At 41.5% G+C, this 18,142-nt stretch overlaps 1 protein-coding gene across 2 annotated transcripts in view; it reads left to right on the top strand.

The window, feature by feature from the left end:
- Positions 1-10,822, top strand: part of SLC27A2 (solute carrier family 27 member 2) — a 53,694-nt gene extending 42,872 nt beyond the window's left edge. For both annotated transcript variants that reach the window (XM_081506166.1, XM_081506167.1), the window contains 5 exons: positions 343-433; positions 1,012-1,210; positions 2,857-2,954; positions 9,280-9,410; positions 10,352-10,822. In XM_081506166.1, coding sequence (XP_081362292.1) covers positions 343-433; positions 1,012-1,210; positions 2,857-2,954; positions 9,280-9,410; positions 10,352-10,528 — 696 coding nt within the window. In that variant the 3' untranslated portion in view covers positions 10,529-10,822. The remainder of the gene's footprint in view (positions 1-342; positions 434-1,011; positions 1,211-2,856; positions 2,955-9,279; positions 9,411-10,351) is intronic.
- Positions 10,823-18,142: the final 7,320 nt, after the last annotated feature.

Raw genomic sequence — 18,142 nt, 5'->3', positions numbered from 1 at the left:
TTTCCAGGCAAGAGTACTGGAGTGGGGTGCCATTGCCTTCGCCAGCTTAAGACTACTTGATGGTAATAAAAATCAGAATAGTGACTTGAGAGAGAGGGGCAGGAGGAAACTTCTTAAGGTAATGGAAATGTTTAGTATCTTGATCTGAGCATACAGAAGTGAGAGTCCCTTGGACTGCAAGGAGATCTTACACTTACAGAAGTGTATGCATATGTAAAAATTCACCAAGCTGTACACTTAAGGTATCTGTACTGTATATACTTTCTGTATGCTATAACACAATAAACAACAAAAATTTGTGAAAGAATATCTGCTCAAAATGATCCATTTTAATTTTACTAGAAAGTAATAAATTTTGAGCTGATTAAATACGACGTAGAGAAAGATGAGCCCGTTCGAGATGGAAATGGATACTGCATCAAGGTTCCCAAAGGTACAGTAAAATTTTGTTATATTAACCTGTCATGTCTTATCTTAACCAAGTGAACCTTAAGAACTAACATATCACTGCTAAAATGAACATGTAAAATTTTTCAGAGTGGGTGGGGAAAGAGGTTTACTTTGTACCCCTGGAAATTGAGAAATTCGAAAAGGTAATAATTTACTACTACATGTAATATAACTATAATTTGAAACCTTGCTTAGTAACTTCTTAATTATGAAGGGGATATGTAATTATGATTGCAAAGCTAGTTTTAGGGGGCTTTTACTTTTAAGCTTAAACTACCATGCATTTGTCAAGTTATGTGTATAAATCGTTATTCAGTAAAATATTAGTATTAAAAGAATTACAAATGTGTAACCATAGAGAATATGTACTCTGTGTATGTGTACATGGGGTATATATGTCTGTATATGATGTACATGGAAATACATGTGCATGTAAAATGATACTTTCTACAGTCAACTTGTTACCAGTGGGTTGTATGCCATCTTTTTGAAAGGCAGGTTAATAATAAAATTTGCCTACTGCTAGCACATAAAATAGCTATATACTTCCTTCTGTCTTAGGTGAACCTGGACTCCTGGTTTGCAAAATCACACAATTAACACCATTTAATGGCTATGCCGGAGGAAAGAGTCAGACGGATAAGAAAAAACTGAGAGATGTCTTTAAGAAAGGAGACCTCTATTTCAACAGTGGAGATCTCTTAATGATTGACCACGAAAATTTTATTTACTTCCACGACAGAGTTGGAGACACATTCCGGTTGGTTTCTCTGAATTATTAAACTAAAAACAAATACATGCACAATTTGGCTTACTCCTAAATTGGAGTCATGTTCCATTTTGGTTGTGGTGTTCCATTTCCTTCTATCTCTTTGTCATATCAGTTCAACCTCCTGTATTCCCAGAAAGGTCTTCCCTGGTCACTCAGCAGTAAAGAATCTGCCTGCAATGCAGGAGACACAGGTTCGATCACTGGGTGTGGAAGATCCCCTGGAGGAGGGCATGGCAACCCACTCCAGTATTCTCAGCTGGAGAATCCCTTGGACAGAGGAGCCTGGCGGGCTATAGTCCATAGGGTCTCAGACAGTCAGACGCAACTGAAGCAACTTAGCACACTCACGCATTCCCACAAAATATGGAACAAAATACACAGGGTGCCACTCTGCACTGCACAGTGAACTTGGTTGAGCAACCAGATGAGATAGGAGAGAAAACCTGTGCCTGATTTGGGGCACCTCAATAACTTAGTCTGTTCAATTCCTCTCATTTACCGTCACTTATTACCCATCACTCAGGTCAGCCAGGGATGTTCACACCGTTTTCTATCATAAGGCTTTTCTTCAGATAAAATCAAATGCAAATTAATGTGAAGATGATCTAATTGAAGAGGAGGCAAGGATTCTGAGCCCCACCTGGGCCTCTCCCTCCCGCTTTCCATCCCAACCAAATGGTTTCCCACAGAACCCCTAAGTCAGCACAATGGACATTGAAAGTCATTGTAATAGACTATGAAATTAATTCTTAGCAACAGCATTGTCCTCCAGCCTCATGACACTTTGTTTAACCCAGCTTCCTTTTTGTATAAACTCTCTGTCTGCTTGTTCACCCCCCACCCCAGCACCTAGCACAATGATTACTTTTTGCATGAATGAATAAGGAAGAGATGGGAGTTGTCTAGTAAAAGAGCATGGATATGAACGAGAACTCAGCTTCCTTTGCCCATGAGCAGATGTATTATCAAGGCAGGTAACCTTTCTCCACCTCAGTTCCTTCACCCATGAAATGAAGTTCCCAGCGATCCTTAGGGTTCCTTCCATGTCTAACATCCCGTGACTCTGGATCTAAATCACTAGTTTATGCTGCCTTCATGTTACTAAAAAGATACTTAGGGGCGATCTAAAGAATTTTAAATGTAAGTCAAAATTTAACTGAAATTCAACATTTTATTCTCCCTACAAATAAAGTATGATATTTTCTTTCTTACTAAAAGCATTTTCATAGACACAAGACCCTGAAATACAAGTATGAAATTCTATTTAATAGAAATTTGCTAACTGAATTAACTAAAGTTAGTGAATGAGGAAAGGGAGAGACCTAAACACAGCAAAAAAGTCACTGAGATTTATTTTTTATTCCTAGTGACTTTCTTAGGCCAAACCTGTATTTTAACATTAGAACATCATTCTGTGTACCACATTTCACGTTGGGAGGTTAAAATTCCACATTTTATTATTTAGGTCTATGCCTTTGTCTTTCATGCCTCAAGCAGGATGCCTCTCCCCTGAGTTAAGTTGGAGAGTTTGAGGACCAAGGTGAGGAAGACAAATGCAGCCACTCCACAGAGGCCTGGAAAAACACCTGCCACAGACCACCAGTGACCTCTGCTAACCTTGCCTTTTCTTCCAGGTGGAAAGGGGAAAATGTGGCCACCACTGAAGTCGCTGACACAGTAGGACTGGTTGATTTTGTCGAAGAAGTGAATGTTTATGGTGTGTCTGTGCCAGGTATGCACAATATATTATAAATCAAAGCCAAAACTCCTACACTAACTGAACATAATTTTAACCTCAGGGCAAAGTTTGTCATCATTTTTTCCTGCCAGCTGGAAAAGCAAACAACTCTTTCCCAGCTCCTGGGAGTAAAGGGCTCATGTCTGGTTTATGTGCATTCTAAAGCAGCCACGTGAGTCCCTCTGAACCTGGTCTTCCTCTGTGGTTCAGCTCCCCAGTGGGTCTGAGGCTCTCCAGCAAGACAGATCTCCCAGAGATGCAGGGTCCATGCAGTGTTTGGCATGCCTCGAGAAAAGATGTGTCACACTTGAGAGCTTAGAAATGGTATCTTGGCCCCTGAACCGGAAGGCACAAAGAACAGGCAAGTGCAGTTGCTATAGGAAAAAAGCCAAGAAGGGGCTGAGTTTTTCCAGACTCTTACAGCTAGTTCCTGATCCCTGCTTGCCCCACTGAGCTTGAGAAGCATCACACAAAGTGCTGTCACCAAGCCTCTGTCTGCTGATCAGCCTCTGCTAAGAGAGAGGAGAGTGGGGGGTCTGATTTGGGGTCCTGACTCCAACACCTGCTGGATGTTTGACTTCAGGGAAGCCACTAAATTAAGGATAATACCAACCCTGCAGTTAAGATTGCCAAGAGAAGTAATCCATTTTAATTACATAAATACTAAATATATGTTTATCAGATATGTACATGGGGGTTGTCATGAAATCATTATAATTATAGATGTCAAGAGGATTAAAACCTCCAAATCACTATCCAAATATAAGGTACTAGGGGTAATGGTGGGAGAAGGCAATGGCACCCCACTCCAGTACTCTTGCCTGGGAAACCCCATGGATGGAGGAGCCTGGTAGGCTGCAGTCCATGGGGTCGCAAAGAGTCGGACACGACTGAGCGACTTCACTTTCACTTTTCACTTTCATGCACTGGAGAAGGAAATGGCAACCCACTCCAGTATTCTTGCCTGGAGAATCCCAGGGACGGCAGAGCCTGGTGGGCTGCCATATATGGGGCCGCACAGAGTCGGACACGACTGACGCGACTTAGCAGCAGCTGCAGCAGCAGGGGTAATGGTGTTTCCTAGAACTCAGTACTTGGGATCCTCATCTATATTCAGAATGGAAATCCCAAAGTTCCTTTTCTTGAGTTATGATGGTTTCACATGACATTGTGCTGTCCTTTTGTTTATTAAAGACTATTTGAGGCTTTCTCTTGCCTGTTCCTCTCCAACTCTGTGACAGTGATATGATAGGAAGTGAAGCCACATCTTGGGTCAGAGTCTGAGTCTGACCCAAGTCCAACCTCTTATGTTGGACTTCAGGCTGAATTAACACAAGGGCCCATATCCTGGTTGTCAGCCATCGCACCATGTTCTCACAGACCCCACCCAAAATGTTGCATGCACTTCTAAATGCTGGATTTTTTTTAAAAGTAACAATACAAAGGCATGAGTATGACAAGGTAAGAGAATATAAATGGAATGAAAGGCCTAATCTATGGTCTTCAAAGTGGTGTCACCTATAAATTGGCACTTGCCATCTGCCTGTACAAGGATCAAATTATGAGCTTCTACAGCTGGAATTCAGGGTAGAGATCAGGAATTAGGCAATCTGTGCTTTGGGAAAAGCTGATAGAGCAGGTCTTCAGATAGATATTTTCAGAAGATTTTATGAACCCAATTCTTGTATCTCCTTTATCTATTGTAGAAAAGCACTAAAATTCTTCATGGTGACATTTGCTCCTCATGACTAGCAGTAACCTTCAAAAAAAAAATACATGCTTGATTGCATGTACTCCCCATTCACTAAAATCTCGTACATACTGACCTTCCCCGCTACCTCTTTGGAGCAGTTTCCCAGAGCCATCTGAAATGCTATCTTCCAGGCTACAGTCCTCATTTTGCCCTCAAATAAAACTGAACTCACAACTAATCCACTTGCAATGCAGGAGATCTGGGTTCAATCGCTGGGTTCAATTCTTGGAGAAGGAAATAGCAACCCACACCAGTATCCCACTCCAGTATTCTTGCTTGAAGAATTCCATGGACAGAGGAGCCTGGAAGGCTACAGTCCATGGGGTTTCAAGAGTCAGACATGACTGAGCAACTAAACCACCACTTACATTGTGCATTTCTTTTTTTTGGCTGACAGTGGGGACCCTGGACCAGCAACAGCATCATCACCTAGAAGCTTGTTAAAAATGTGCTATTTCTCATATTAAAAATACCCACCCCAGACCTACTGAATCAGAATCTCTGGGCTAGGGCCCCAGGAAGCTGTGTTTTAACAAGCCCTCCAGTGATTCTTAAAAATAATCAAGTCTGGTTCGAGGTGATGAATATTTTCTAAAACTAGACACTGGTAAGAATTGCACAACATTGTAAATGCCATTTAACTGTATACTTTAAAATGGTAAAAATAATGATTCATTATTTTACCACAATTTTTAAAAAACACTAAAGTCTGAGAAGCATGGAGGCCTAGTAGTTCTGAAAATCTAGCCAGTCTTCAGAATCATCTGGGAAACTTTTTAAAGCCAGGATCTAACAAATGAGAATCTCTGGGGTTTGGGACTCAATCTTTTGTGTTTTGTTTTTTTTTTTTTTTAATTTTATTCCCAAGTGGGTCTAACAACCAGTAATGTTTCAGAGCCACTGATATAGAACAAAGAGGAGGAGGCTAATGGGATTCAAATGATTGGGAGACATCAGATAGAACAAGGAGCGGGTGTGTTCATATTGCTCTGGAGAACAGAATGAAAATGGATGGATTGAAATAGCCAGGGAGCAAATTTTAGCCTGAGAACTCTCCTGTAACCTGAGGGACCAGCAACAAAATGCACTGTCTCCTGAGACAGACAGTGTCCCACCAATTTGTAAAGAGATTGGTTGTCCACCAGGAATCCTATGAGAATTCTCACAGCAGTGAAAGATCAGGGACAAATTCCTAACATCTCTCCTGTTTTCAGATTCTGTGAGTCTCAGTTCAGTTCAGTTCAGTCGCGCTGTCATGTCCGACTCTTTGTGACCCCATGAACCGCAGCACGCCAGGCCTCCCTGTCCATCACCAACTCCCGGAGTTTACCCAAACTCATGTCCATTGAGTCAGCAATGCCATCCAACCATCTCATCCTCTGTTGTCCCCTTCTCCTCCCCTCAATCTTTCCCAACATCAGGGTCTTTTCAAATGAGTCAGCTCTTCGCATCAGGTGGCCAAAATACTGGTGTTTCAGTTTTAACATCAGTCCTTCCTATGAACACCCAGGACCGATTTCCCTTAGGATGGACTGGTTGGATCTCCTTGCAGTCCAAGGGACTCAAGAGTCTTCTCCAACACCACAGTTCAAAAGCATCAATTCTTCTGTGCTCAGCTCTCTTTATAGTCCAACTCTCACATCCATACATGACCACTGGAAAAACCATTGCCTTGACTAGACGGACCTTTGTTGACAAAGTGATGTCTCTGCTTTTTAATATGCTGTCTAGGTTGGTCATAACTTTCCTTCCAAGGAGTAAGCGTCTTTTAATTTCATGGCTGCAATCACCATCTGCAGTGATCTTGGAGCCCAGAAAAATAAAGTCAGCCACTGTTTCCACTGTTGCCCCAAATAGCCATGAAGTGATGGGACCGGATGCCATGATCTTAGTTTTCTGAATGTTGAGCTTTACGCCAACTTTTTCACTCCCCTCTTTCACTTTCATCAAGAGGCTCTTTAGTTCTTCTTCACTTTCTGCCATAAGGGTGGTGTCATCTGCATATCTGAGGTTATTGATATTTCTCCCAGCAATCTTGACTCCAGCTTATGCTTCATCCCAGCAGCCTTAAAATGTGGCAGGTGCATCTAGAGAAAGACATAAGTCTGCTGGGGTGATTCTCAGTTCCAAAGGACTGAACAAGGCTTTCACAGATCTCAGCTTTGAACCAGGAGAGAACTTCCAGGTTTGGGTCTAAAAAATAGAGATGACACCAGAACTGCCAAACTCCTTTCTAGAACTTTATATTATCAACAGAACTTTCTGCAATGTTCTGAAAATGTTCTATATCTGCACTCTCAGTATGGTAGCCAATTGCTACCATATGGCTGTTGAGCACTTGAAATGTGGCTGGTGAAACTGAGGAACTGAATTTTTCATTTTATTTAATTAATTTTAATAGCTACATGTGACCAGTGGCTACCATGTTGGATAGTACAGCTCTAGAGAACCCCTGGCTAGAATTGCTGCAGACAGGAGCCTCCCCCGTGGAGCTGAACTAGCTCCAACCAACCTCTGGGAATCAGGACAGAGATCTGCGATCCATCAGCCCCATTTGCCTCTCAGAAGCAAGGTGCCAGCTGACACTGAAGATTTCTGTTGCATCAGCCTCTGCCTTCATTCTAAAAGGAGCTCACTGGAGACATTCAAGATTCCTGAGACTAGTGCCTTTGACACAGCTACCAGGGGCCCCTAAAGAAAGAGGGTCTGGTGCCCTGCCTCCCAGATAAGAGGCAAAGCAAATGTGGATGCATTTCCTTTCTTGTAATCTTTCCTCTTGTTTTCTTTAGAGTCATAGGTAAACATGCAGTCACCATGGGAGAGATTTTGAAAGCTGGGGCCCAAGTGACGAAGGGTGACTCAATCTCCTTCTCTGGTTACAGTTAAGTAGTTCAAAAAAGTGGACCCAGATTCCCACTGGGTCTCCTGGGTCAGGTAGAAGATGTATTTATAAGTAATTACCACTGTCTTCACAAGAAAACAATGGTAATTGTTCTGAATGCCTCTCCACTTACGGCCGACCTTAAAGGATCTGTTTTCTCTGTGGAGATTTCAACCTCTCAGGACTAGATGGCATCAAGGTGGGGGGTAGGGATGACACTGCTCACCCTCGATCTGCCTTCACTTTCCCATCTGTCAGAGGCAAAGCTGTTAGGAACCATAATTAAATAACTAAGTTTCAGAGGTGACATTTGTACCTGGAAGCACAATAGATCTGACCTGCTACCTAAAGAAGCAGATAACCTGCCCAGTTATCCCTGATAGGGGAACAAGGGTTTTTCATCAGAGTTCAAAAAATTTCCTTTAGCCACTAGTTCAACCTGTTGTCCATACAGGAGTTTACACCTAGGCTGCCAAGAAAGATGATAGCAATAAGCACAGGATCTGGAGGCAGTCTAACCCAGTTCCATTTCTGGCCCTGCCTAGTATTTGCTGCATAAACTTGAACAAGTCTTTTTTTTTCCCTCAACTTATTTATTTTTTTACTTGAAGGATAATTGTTTTACAGAATTTTGTTGTTTTCTGTCAAACCTCAGCGTGAATCAGCCACAGGTATATGTGTATCCCCTCCCTTTTGAACCTCCCTCCCATCTCTCTCCCCATCCCACCCCTCTAGGTTGATACAGAGCCTCTGTTTGAGTTTCCCGAGCCATACAGCAAATTCTCGTTGGTTATCTATTTTACATATGGTAACGTAAGTTCCCATGTTACTCTTTCCATACATCTCACCCTCTCCTCCCCTCTCCCTATGTCCATAAGTCTATTCTCTATGTCTGGTTCTCCACTTCTGCCCTGTAAATAAAATTTTCAGTACTTTTTTTCTAGATTCCATATATATGCATTAGAATACGATATTTATCTTTCTCTTTCTGTCTTACTTCACTCTGTATAATAGGCTCTAGGTTCATCCATTGAACATGTCTTTTAATGTCACTAAGCCTCAGTTTCTTCACCTGTAAAATGGAGATAATATTTGTACCCCTTCATAAGGCTGTCATGAGGTTAAATGAGATAGTACATAAAACACATTTTGTGGACTTCCCTGGTGATGCAGTAGGTAAGAATCTGCCTGCCAAAGCAGGGGACATGGGTTCAATCCCTGGTCCGGAGAGATTCCACGTGCTGTGGAGTAGTAGCTAAGCCCGTGGGCCACAACAACTGAGCCCTCGCACCACAACTACTGAAGCCCGCATGCCTACAGCCTGTGCTCCACAGCAAGAGAAGACATTGCAATGAGAAGCCTGTGCAGCAATGAAAACCCAACACAGCCAAAAATAATAAATAAATATAGCAGTGTGTACATGTCAAAAAATAAATAGATACGAAAACACACTTCGTAAAGGGCCTGGCATATAATAAAGATTCAATCAATGTATAGCTTGTTGTTTTGTTATCATTAATTCACTTCAGAATTTAACTTCAAAATATATTTTGAAATACAAATTCCAGCTATCCAAAAGAAACCCTTGCCATAATGTTGTCTCAGTTCACTATCCTCTGACCTAGCAAAGTATCATAAAATAAACTAGCTACAACACACCTAATTTTTATTCACTTTAACTCTAGGTCATGAGGGTCGAATTGGCATGGCCTCGATCAAGATGAAGGCAGACCATGAATTTGATGGACGGAAACTCTTTAAGCATGTGGTCGATTACTTGCCTAGTTATGCAAGGCCCCGGTTTCTAAGAATACAGGTGAGACCCTGTTGTTATCAAGTTATCCTTTCTCTTGGAGACCCCTGCCTCTTAGGAAACAACTCTTTTTTACCATGGCAACCTTGCCAGCCAAATTTTCACTACCCTTTTCAGGAAGCTCAGTGAGGAAGCAGAAATACCAGAAAATAAAACTAGCTGAAACTGAATCCTAATCCCTTTCTCCTTAAAACAACAGACAGTTCATTCAGCAAGAATGTTAGCAAATAACTCACAATGTCTGTTTGATGCGGTGTAACATGCACATAAAATAGAAATGCTCTGACCTTCTTATTGTTTCCAGTTTTAAAGAATGGTTAAAAAAAAAAAAAACTCACTGAAGTCCTGCACCTGTCTATGGCCTGAAATTTAATTGGGTGTCATTAGCCAGGCGGAACTCCAAAGCTAAGCTATCACTGATAGAGGGACTGTTTTCTTTCTCAAACATTAACCCCTTAGTTTAACTCACTTTTGGACCTTGAGCACTGTGATTCTGTAGCTGAGGATTTAAGAAAAGCAGTGTTAGATTACCAGATATTGCTAAGGCTATACAATTATCTCTGTTGATATTCATAAAGCCCTGATATTTGCTTTACAATGAGACGTTGAGAGACATCAAAGTTGAAATATCCTCAGATCAACACCTATTTAGTGAAGAAGAAACAAGAGTGTGAAAAAGCAGATTTGTCTGTGTGTAGATTATTTCTTTCCCCACCTCACCATTAATCAGAATTTTCCAGCAATACCTGAAGCTTGCCAAGTGAGAGATGCTTCTGCTTCATATTCCACTGTCACAGCCCCTTCCTCCCCACAAGTGATCTTTAAGCTTTAAGGGAAGGAAAAATACCTCCACCGAGGGCCCCCTAGTGGAGGTTCTGAAGACAGGCTATACTGGTATCACACAGAACCCGCCTCACAGCTCTCAAATGATTGATGTTTTTCAGGACACCATTGAGATCACTGGAACTTTTAAACACCGAAAAGTGACCCTCGTGGAAGAGGGCTTTAACCCTGCAGTTATCAAAGATGCCTTGTATTTCTTGGATGACAAAGCAAAAATGTATGTGCCTATGACTGAGGACATTTATAATGCCATTAGTGATAAAATTCTGAAACTCTGAATATTACCAGCAGGATAACTCAATGTATTTCCAAAAAGAAACTGAATGAATCTAGTACAGCCAACTGTTGATATAATCCAACTTTAATTTGATTAAAGATTGTACAGTGCAATTTTTTTATGTATAGCAGTAAGGGGAGACTTTTTAAAATTACACCTGAACCTTTGTAAGTGAAAAGATTTGGAAATAATTATTTTTCAATTTGTACCTACTGTTTGTATTGCAAACTAAGCTTGTTAGAGGGAGGATGTTATTTTTTTTTAATATGCAATAAAATAGATGAACACCAAGATATGAAATGGTACTTTTTCCTGACTTGATTCTAAATGCAGAGACCCTTCAACAGGTGATGCTGGGAAGACTGGGCAACTGCATGTAAAAGAATGAAATTAGAACACCTTCTAACACCATACACAAAAATAAACTCAAAATGGATTAAAAACCTATAAAACAAGAAACTATAAAACTATAGTCAGAAACTATAAAACTCTTAGAGGAAAACACAGGCAGAACACTCTCTGACATAAATCACAGCAAGATCCTCTATGACCCACCTCCTAGAGTAATGGAAATAAAAACAAAAATTAAACAAATGGGATATAATTAACCTTAAAAGCTTTTGCACTGCAAAGGAAACTATAAACAAAGTGAAAAGACAACCCTCAAAATGAGAGAAAATAATAACAAATGAAACAACTGACAAAGGGTTAATTTCCAAAATATACAAGCAGCTCATGCAGCTCAATACCAGAAAAACAAACAATCCAATCAAAAAGTGGGCAGAAGACCTAAACAGACATTTCTCCAAAGGAGACGTACAGATGGCTTATCAACGCATGAAAAGATGTTCAACATCACTCATTATTAGAGAAATGCAAATCAAAACTACAGCGAGGTATCATCTCACACTGGTCAGAATGGCTGTCATCAAAAAGTCTACAAACAACAAATGCTGTAGAGAATGTGGAGAAAAGGGAACCCTCTTGCACTGATAATTTGATATAAATTGATACAGCCACTATGGAGAACAATATGGAGATTCCTTTTAAAAAAAGGAATAAAACTACCATACGGCCCAGCAATCCCACTACTGGGCATACACCCTGAGAAAACCATAATTGAAAAAGACACATGTACCCCAGTGCTCATTGCAGCACTATTTACAACAGCTAGGACATGGAAGCAACCTAGATGTCCATCAACAGATGCATGGATAAGGAAGTTGTGGTACATATACAAAATGGAATATTACTCAGCTATAAAGAATACATTTGAGTCAATTCTAATGAGATGGATGAACTCAGAACCTATTATACAGAGTGAGGTAAGTCAGAATGAGAAAGATTAATATTGTATATTAACACATATATATGGAATTGAGAAAAATGGTATACTGATGATCCTACTTGAAGGGCAGCAAAGGAGACAAAGATATAAAGAAAAGACTTCTGGATATAATGTGGCAAGGAGAGGATGGGATGATTTGAGAAAACAGCATTGAAACATATACATTACCATAAGTAAAAGAGACAGTCAGTGGCAGTTTGCTATATGATGCAGGGAAGCCAAAGTTGGGGCTCTGTGACAACCTAGAGGGGTGGGGTGGGGTAGGAGATGGGAGGGAGTTCAAGAGAGAGGGGACATATGTATACCTATGGCTGTTTCACGTTGATGTATGGCAGAAACCATCACAATATTGTAAAGTCATTATCCTCTAATAAAAAAAATTCTTTAAAAAAAAAAGAAATAATACAAGACTGAAAAATAAATGCAAACCCTGAAACTGACAGCCTAATAGGTCATTTTTCACAGGTCTCCCACTTATAATGCTAATGGTATTTTAAATAAAGAAGGATAAGGAGGTGGGAGGTGAGGGGGTAGGTCCCCAGTGAACAACCCAGTGGAAGTCCAGATCTACTGTAAGGCCAACCCTATTCCCCAAGAGCATCCTGGCCACTGTCTACAGCATTATTCACTAAGTGATCAAGCCACCTATAGTCTCAGAAGAGGCTTAAGTGTAGAGTATCAGAGTTCTACACATAAAAAGGTATTCAGCAAACTTTTCAGCTATAGCAAGGGTTGCAAACTCAAGTGTCTTCAGGATTTGTTTTGGTAATGTGGATGAGGAGAGAGGTCACAAATGAACGTGGAAAACTTGGGGATAGGCCCGGCACAGTTTCAGTCAGCTGATTATTGTCGTGGGGCTATCCAGCCCAGGTACCTGGGGATGGCCTAAGGAAAACTCCGTATGCCACTGCATCTGTGTGACTTTTGCCAATAATGTAGAACGATGGTGGCTTGTGGGTCAGCATTTGGGAATTTTTGCAAAATACTAGGTATCTCTGCCTTTGCTTTATTGATCTTGTGAAAATTTTAACCCAGGTGATGGGAGATAGCCAAGCTTTTGACACTGTAACATTGTGCAATTATGTTATTTGGAATCTTGTTAAAGTGACTCATGTTGTAAGTAGTGATTCTGTTAAAGCAGTCCTGTCATTCCACATCACATGGGACCTTTTTCCAGGTGAGAGGTCAGCACTTAATACCACGGCCATTAGAGTTCCAGGAACCAAAACCTGATGGGGCCTGACCACCTCTGACCCACATCTTAGACTTCCCAAGAAACTCAGATGGCCTCCTCAGTCTCTCACTTCCCCAAACCTCTGAGATTCAAGTCAGGAACCACAGCTCTGTTGGGATGAACAGGGGCACCACCACAATATCCTCAATACCTGGGTTTGCATTTGTGTAAACAAAATTAAGCAACCCTTCCTGTGACAGGTAATCAATTTTAAAGACTGATTTTTCTCTTTCAAAAGGGCCAAAAATTGTGTACGTAGAATTGTCTGTATAAGTCACCTTCTTGATTTGAAAGCACAAATGGATATTTTTTTAATCCACAAAAGGAGTACGTCAAGGCTGTATATTGTCACCCTGTTTATTTAACTTATATGCAGAATACATCATGAGAAACGCTGGGCTGGAGGAAGCACAAGCTGAAATCAAGATTGTTGGGAGAAATATCAATAACCTCAGATATGCAGATGATACCACCCTTATGGCAGAAAGTGAAGAAGAACTAAAGAGCCTCTTGATGAAAGTGAAAGTGGAGAGTGAACAAGTTGGCTTAAAGCTCAACATTCAGAAAACTAAGATCATGGCATCTGGTCCCATCACTTCACGGCAGATAGATGGGGACACAGTGGCTGACTTTATTTTTCTGGGCTCCAAAATCACTGCACATGGTGACTGCAGCCATGAAATTAAAAGACGCTTACTCCTTGGAAGGAATGTTATGACCAACCTAGACAACATATTGAAAAGCAGAGACATTACTTTGTCAACAAGGGTCTGTCTAGTCAAGGCTATGGTATTTCCAGTGGTCATGTATGGATATAAGAGTTGGACTATAAAGAAAGATGAGCGTTGAAGAATTGATGCTTTTGAACTGTGGTGTTGGAGAAGACTCTTGAGAGTCTCTTGGACTATAAGGAGATCCAACCAGTCCATCCTAAAGGAGATCAGTCCTGGGTGTTCATTGGAAGGACTGATGTTGAAGCTGAAACTCCAATACTTTGGCCACCTGATGCGTAGAGCTGACTCATTGGAAAAGACCTTGATGCTGGGAAAGATTGAGGGCAGGAGGAGAAGGGGACGACAGAGGATGAGATGGTTGGATGGTATCACTGACTCAATGGACATGGGTTTGGGTGGACTCCGGGAGTTGGTAATGGACAAGGAGGCCTGGCGTGCTGCGGTTCATGGGGTCGCAAAGAGTCGGACACGACTGAGCGACTGAACTGAACTGAACCCATGTAAACGCTTCCCTGGTGGCTCAGTGGTAAAAGAATCTGCCTGCCAATGCAGGAGACATGGGTTCATTCTCTGAGTTGGGAAGATCCCCTGGAGGAGGAAATGGCAACCAAGGTCAATATTCTTGCCTGGAAAACCCCATGGACAGAGGCACCTGGTAGGCTACAGTCCATGGGGTCACAAAGAGTCGGATTGAGGGACTAAATAATAACAACCACCACCATCCATGTAAATCATTCAACAGGTCTCTGATTTCAAGTGCACTGGTTGGAGAGTGCATAATGAGTGCATAGATAGGCTGCTACAGGCACCAAAATAATTTGGGGGTAAAACTAGTGAATGTCAGCATCTGAAATGGAAGCTAAGAAGAATCAGTATAAAAACACAGTGACCCTCCCTAAGAGATGATCTGTTACACGTTATTCATTTGTACACCAGCTCCACAAGCATACATCTATGAAGCTGTAAGCTCCATGAGAGTAGAGAGTTCATCTATTTTGTTCATCATGATATATCTAGTGCCTCATACATGCGAGGCAATAATTATTTGTTTTTTTTCAATCAGTCAACCCTGATAAATATCTGGCTCCACATGCAAGCTTTTATATATATATATATAGGGAGTGAAGAGGTGTGTTGGAGGCAGAGAGGATGAGCTAAATAGATGATCTGAGTCTTCTAGTTCAGGTACAGCAGTGAGTCTCAAACTTGAACACTGAGAATCACCTTTACCAAAAAGTTTTGGTAGGACACAGACTGGGACTTCCCTGGTAGTCCAGTGATTAATAATCCGCCTTGCAGTGCAGGGAACACCACTTTGATCCCTGGTCCGGAAACATCCCACATGCTGCAGGGCACCTATGCCCGTATGCCACAACTACTGAGCCTGTGCTCTGGAGCCCGCAAGCCACAACTACTTCTGGCCCACATGCAACAACCACTGAAGTCCGCACGCCTAGAGCCCGTGCTCTGCAACAAGAGAAGCCACTGCAATGAGAAACCGATCCACCACAACTAGAGTATCCCCATTCTCCACAACTAGAGAAAGCCTGCGTAGCAAGGAAGACCCAGCCCTGCCAATAATAAATATATAAATATGTATTGTTTAAAAGACACAGACTGCTGGGACCCATTCTCCGGAGTTGAAACTGGAATTGGAATTTGCAGTTCTAACAAATTCCTAAGTGATGCTGATGCTGTTGATCAGGGGCTGCATTTTGAGAACCACTGACACAAGAAAAAGCATCCTGAGTTACACATCATGTGTGCTTAGTATAATTCAGTTCTTCAGATGTGGATTATCTTTCATTAACTGAAGCTCAGATCTTAGATTTGGAGGGACTCAAACTACAGGCTTCAGGGAAGGTCCAGCATAAAGCAGCACTCTATCATCTTTAGCCTTCAATTGTTCTTGAAAATTCATGTTAACAGTGTCTATTTACTAGATACACACATACGTATTATTTGCTACAGCAAAACTAAAAGCAATCCTAGAGAGTGTCTAGTCAAACCTCTTTGCTTAATAAAAAAACAACAACAACAACAACGAAAGCCTGGGGAGGTGATATACAGGCAGCTCATTAGCATCATTAAGCTCCCATCCAGCACCTGCAGAAGAGACCACCTCTTTATAGACCAGAGCGTGTTCCCAGATCAGCAGCATCAGTATCAGCTGGGAACTTGTCAGACATGCAAATTATCAGGCCCCTCAGACCTACTGAATCAGAACTACTGGGGAGAGGCCCAGCCATCTATGTTTTAACAAGCCCTCCTGGTGACTCTGCAGCAGGCTCAATTTGAGAACCACTGGCTTGGAGCAGGGTTTCTCAAGCTTCAAGTTGCATAAGCAGTACATGGGGATGCCAGTGCTTCTGGTGCACATGCCCCTCTTGGAACAGCAAGCGACTCTAGAACACTGCTGCTTTTTAAAATCACTGGAGAACTGTCAAAAAACCCAAAGCCTTGGGCCCATCTGATACCAGTTAGATCAGGATATCTGGGAGTGAGCACCAGGTATCAGTACTTTTTTTTTTTTTTAAAGACTCCCAGGTGATTCCAGTATGGGCAAAGTTCAGGGACCACCAATTGAGAACAAGGGTAATATGCAAGTATAAACTCTTGACAAAGATGCTCACCCTGACCAAAACTCTACCTAGGCTCCTCCAAGTCCTCTTCTCAACTGGGCCACAACCTTGGCTTATAAAGACTTGAACAAAATAGCAGCAGAGTTTCTAAGAGCTCAAGGCCACACCCCTTGGATGATCCTACATCCCCTTAAAGTGCCTGCCTGAGAAAACCCAAGGCTGCCAAAGTATTTACCACTTATTCCAGCCAATACTTGAAGATAGGGTTCCTATCTTCCAACCTCTGTGGATGGGTAGGGGCCTCACTTTGATAAGCACCAGTTAGCAAACCCAGGTGGGCTTTCCATGGACCAAACCCCTCTCCTGCTTTTGGTAATTTTTCACTTCCCTGACTCTACTGAGCCCCTGCAGGCGTCCTCCCTGTTCCCACATTCTCCCTCTAAAGTGCCCAGTGACCTCTGTACAAATATAGTTAGGCCTAGTTCACACTGGACTCATTTTTCTATACCAAATAGTTATTACTGATTGAAAATCTTTTCTTACCAGGACTTCCCTGGTGGTCCAGTGGTTAAAAATCCGCCTTCCAAAGCAGAGGATCCAGGTTCCATCCCTGGTCAGGAACTAGATCCCACCCACATGCCACAAGGCAATTAAGTCTGCGCATGGCAACTAGAAAGAAGCTCTTGCACGCAACAAAGACCCAGCAGCCAAAAAAAAAGAAAAAAACGTATCCTTACCATTTTAACTAGCAGCCACGTTATCTTTAACAGTGTTAATACAACCATTTTCAGAACTACTCCCTATAAAAGTACCATCTGAAATGGAAAGAACTCACCATGGGTAAGCTGCTTGGGAACAAAACTTTTATTTGACAACAGGGTCCAGAAAAAAACGAAAATGCACAAGTTCCAAACCCAGAGAGGGAACATTTATCTGTAATGAAGAATTAGAGAGGTCTGATGAATAGTGAGATTCTGATCAAGGACAACCTTGAACAGTATGGTCTGGTGGGAATAGCATGAAGATAAGGAGTCCTGGGCTTGCCCATTTATAAGTTGTGTAACCTAGTGTCTCTATTTCCTCATTTATAAACTGTAAGTCACAGTGTCTGGCTCAAACTGTCTGCATTTTCATACCAAGTCTTCTCCAAACTTTTCCTCACATTAAAGTCAGATCTTTAGCACACTAAAAATCTGTAAGTACATTCATTTAGGCTCCAGAACATGCCCTGGTTAATAAATCAATATTTTAGTAGTCAGAAAAAGAAACCATAAACAAAAAAAAATGACAACCTACAGACTGGAAGAAAATATTTTCAAATAATGCGACTGACAAGAGCTCAATTTCCAAAATATACAAACAGCTGATACAACTCAATAACAAAAAACAAACAACCCAACCTAAATAGACATTTCTCCAAAGAAGACATACAGACAGCCAACAGGCACATGAAAAGATGCTCAACATCGCTAATTATTAGAGAAATGCAAATCAAAACTATAGTAAGCTACCACCCACACCAGTCAAAATGGCATCATTAAAAAGTCCACAAACATTAACTGCTGGAGAGGGTATGGAGAAAAAGGAACACTCCTACACTGTTGATGGTAATGCAAATTGGTGCATGAAAAGCAGTATGGAGGTTCCTCAAAAAACTAGAGTTGCCATATGACTCAGGAATCCCACTCCCAGGCATATCTTTGGATAAAACTATAAT

This window comes from Giraffa tippelskirchi, chromosome 7 (genome assembly GCF_054371585.1).
Source record: "Giraffa tippelskirchi isolate mGirTip1 chromosome 7, T2T-mGirTip1v1.2.pri, whole genome shotgun sequence".
Taxonomy (NCBI): Eukaryota; Metazoa; Chordata; class Mammalia; order Artiodactyla; family Giraffidae; genus Giraffa; species Giraffa tippelskirchi.
This window is presented reverse-complemented; position numbering and strand designations above follow the sequence as displayed.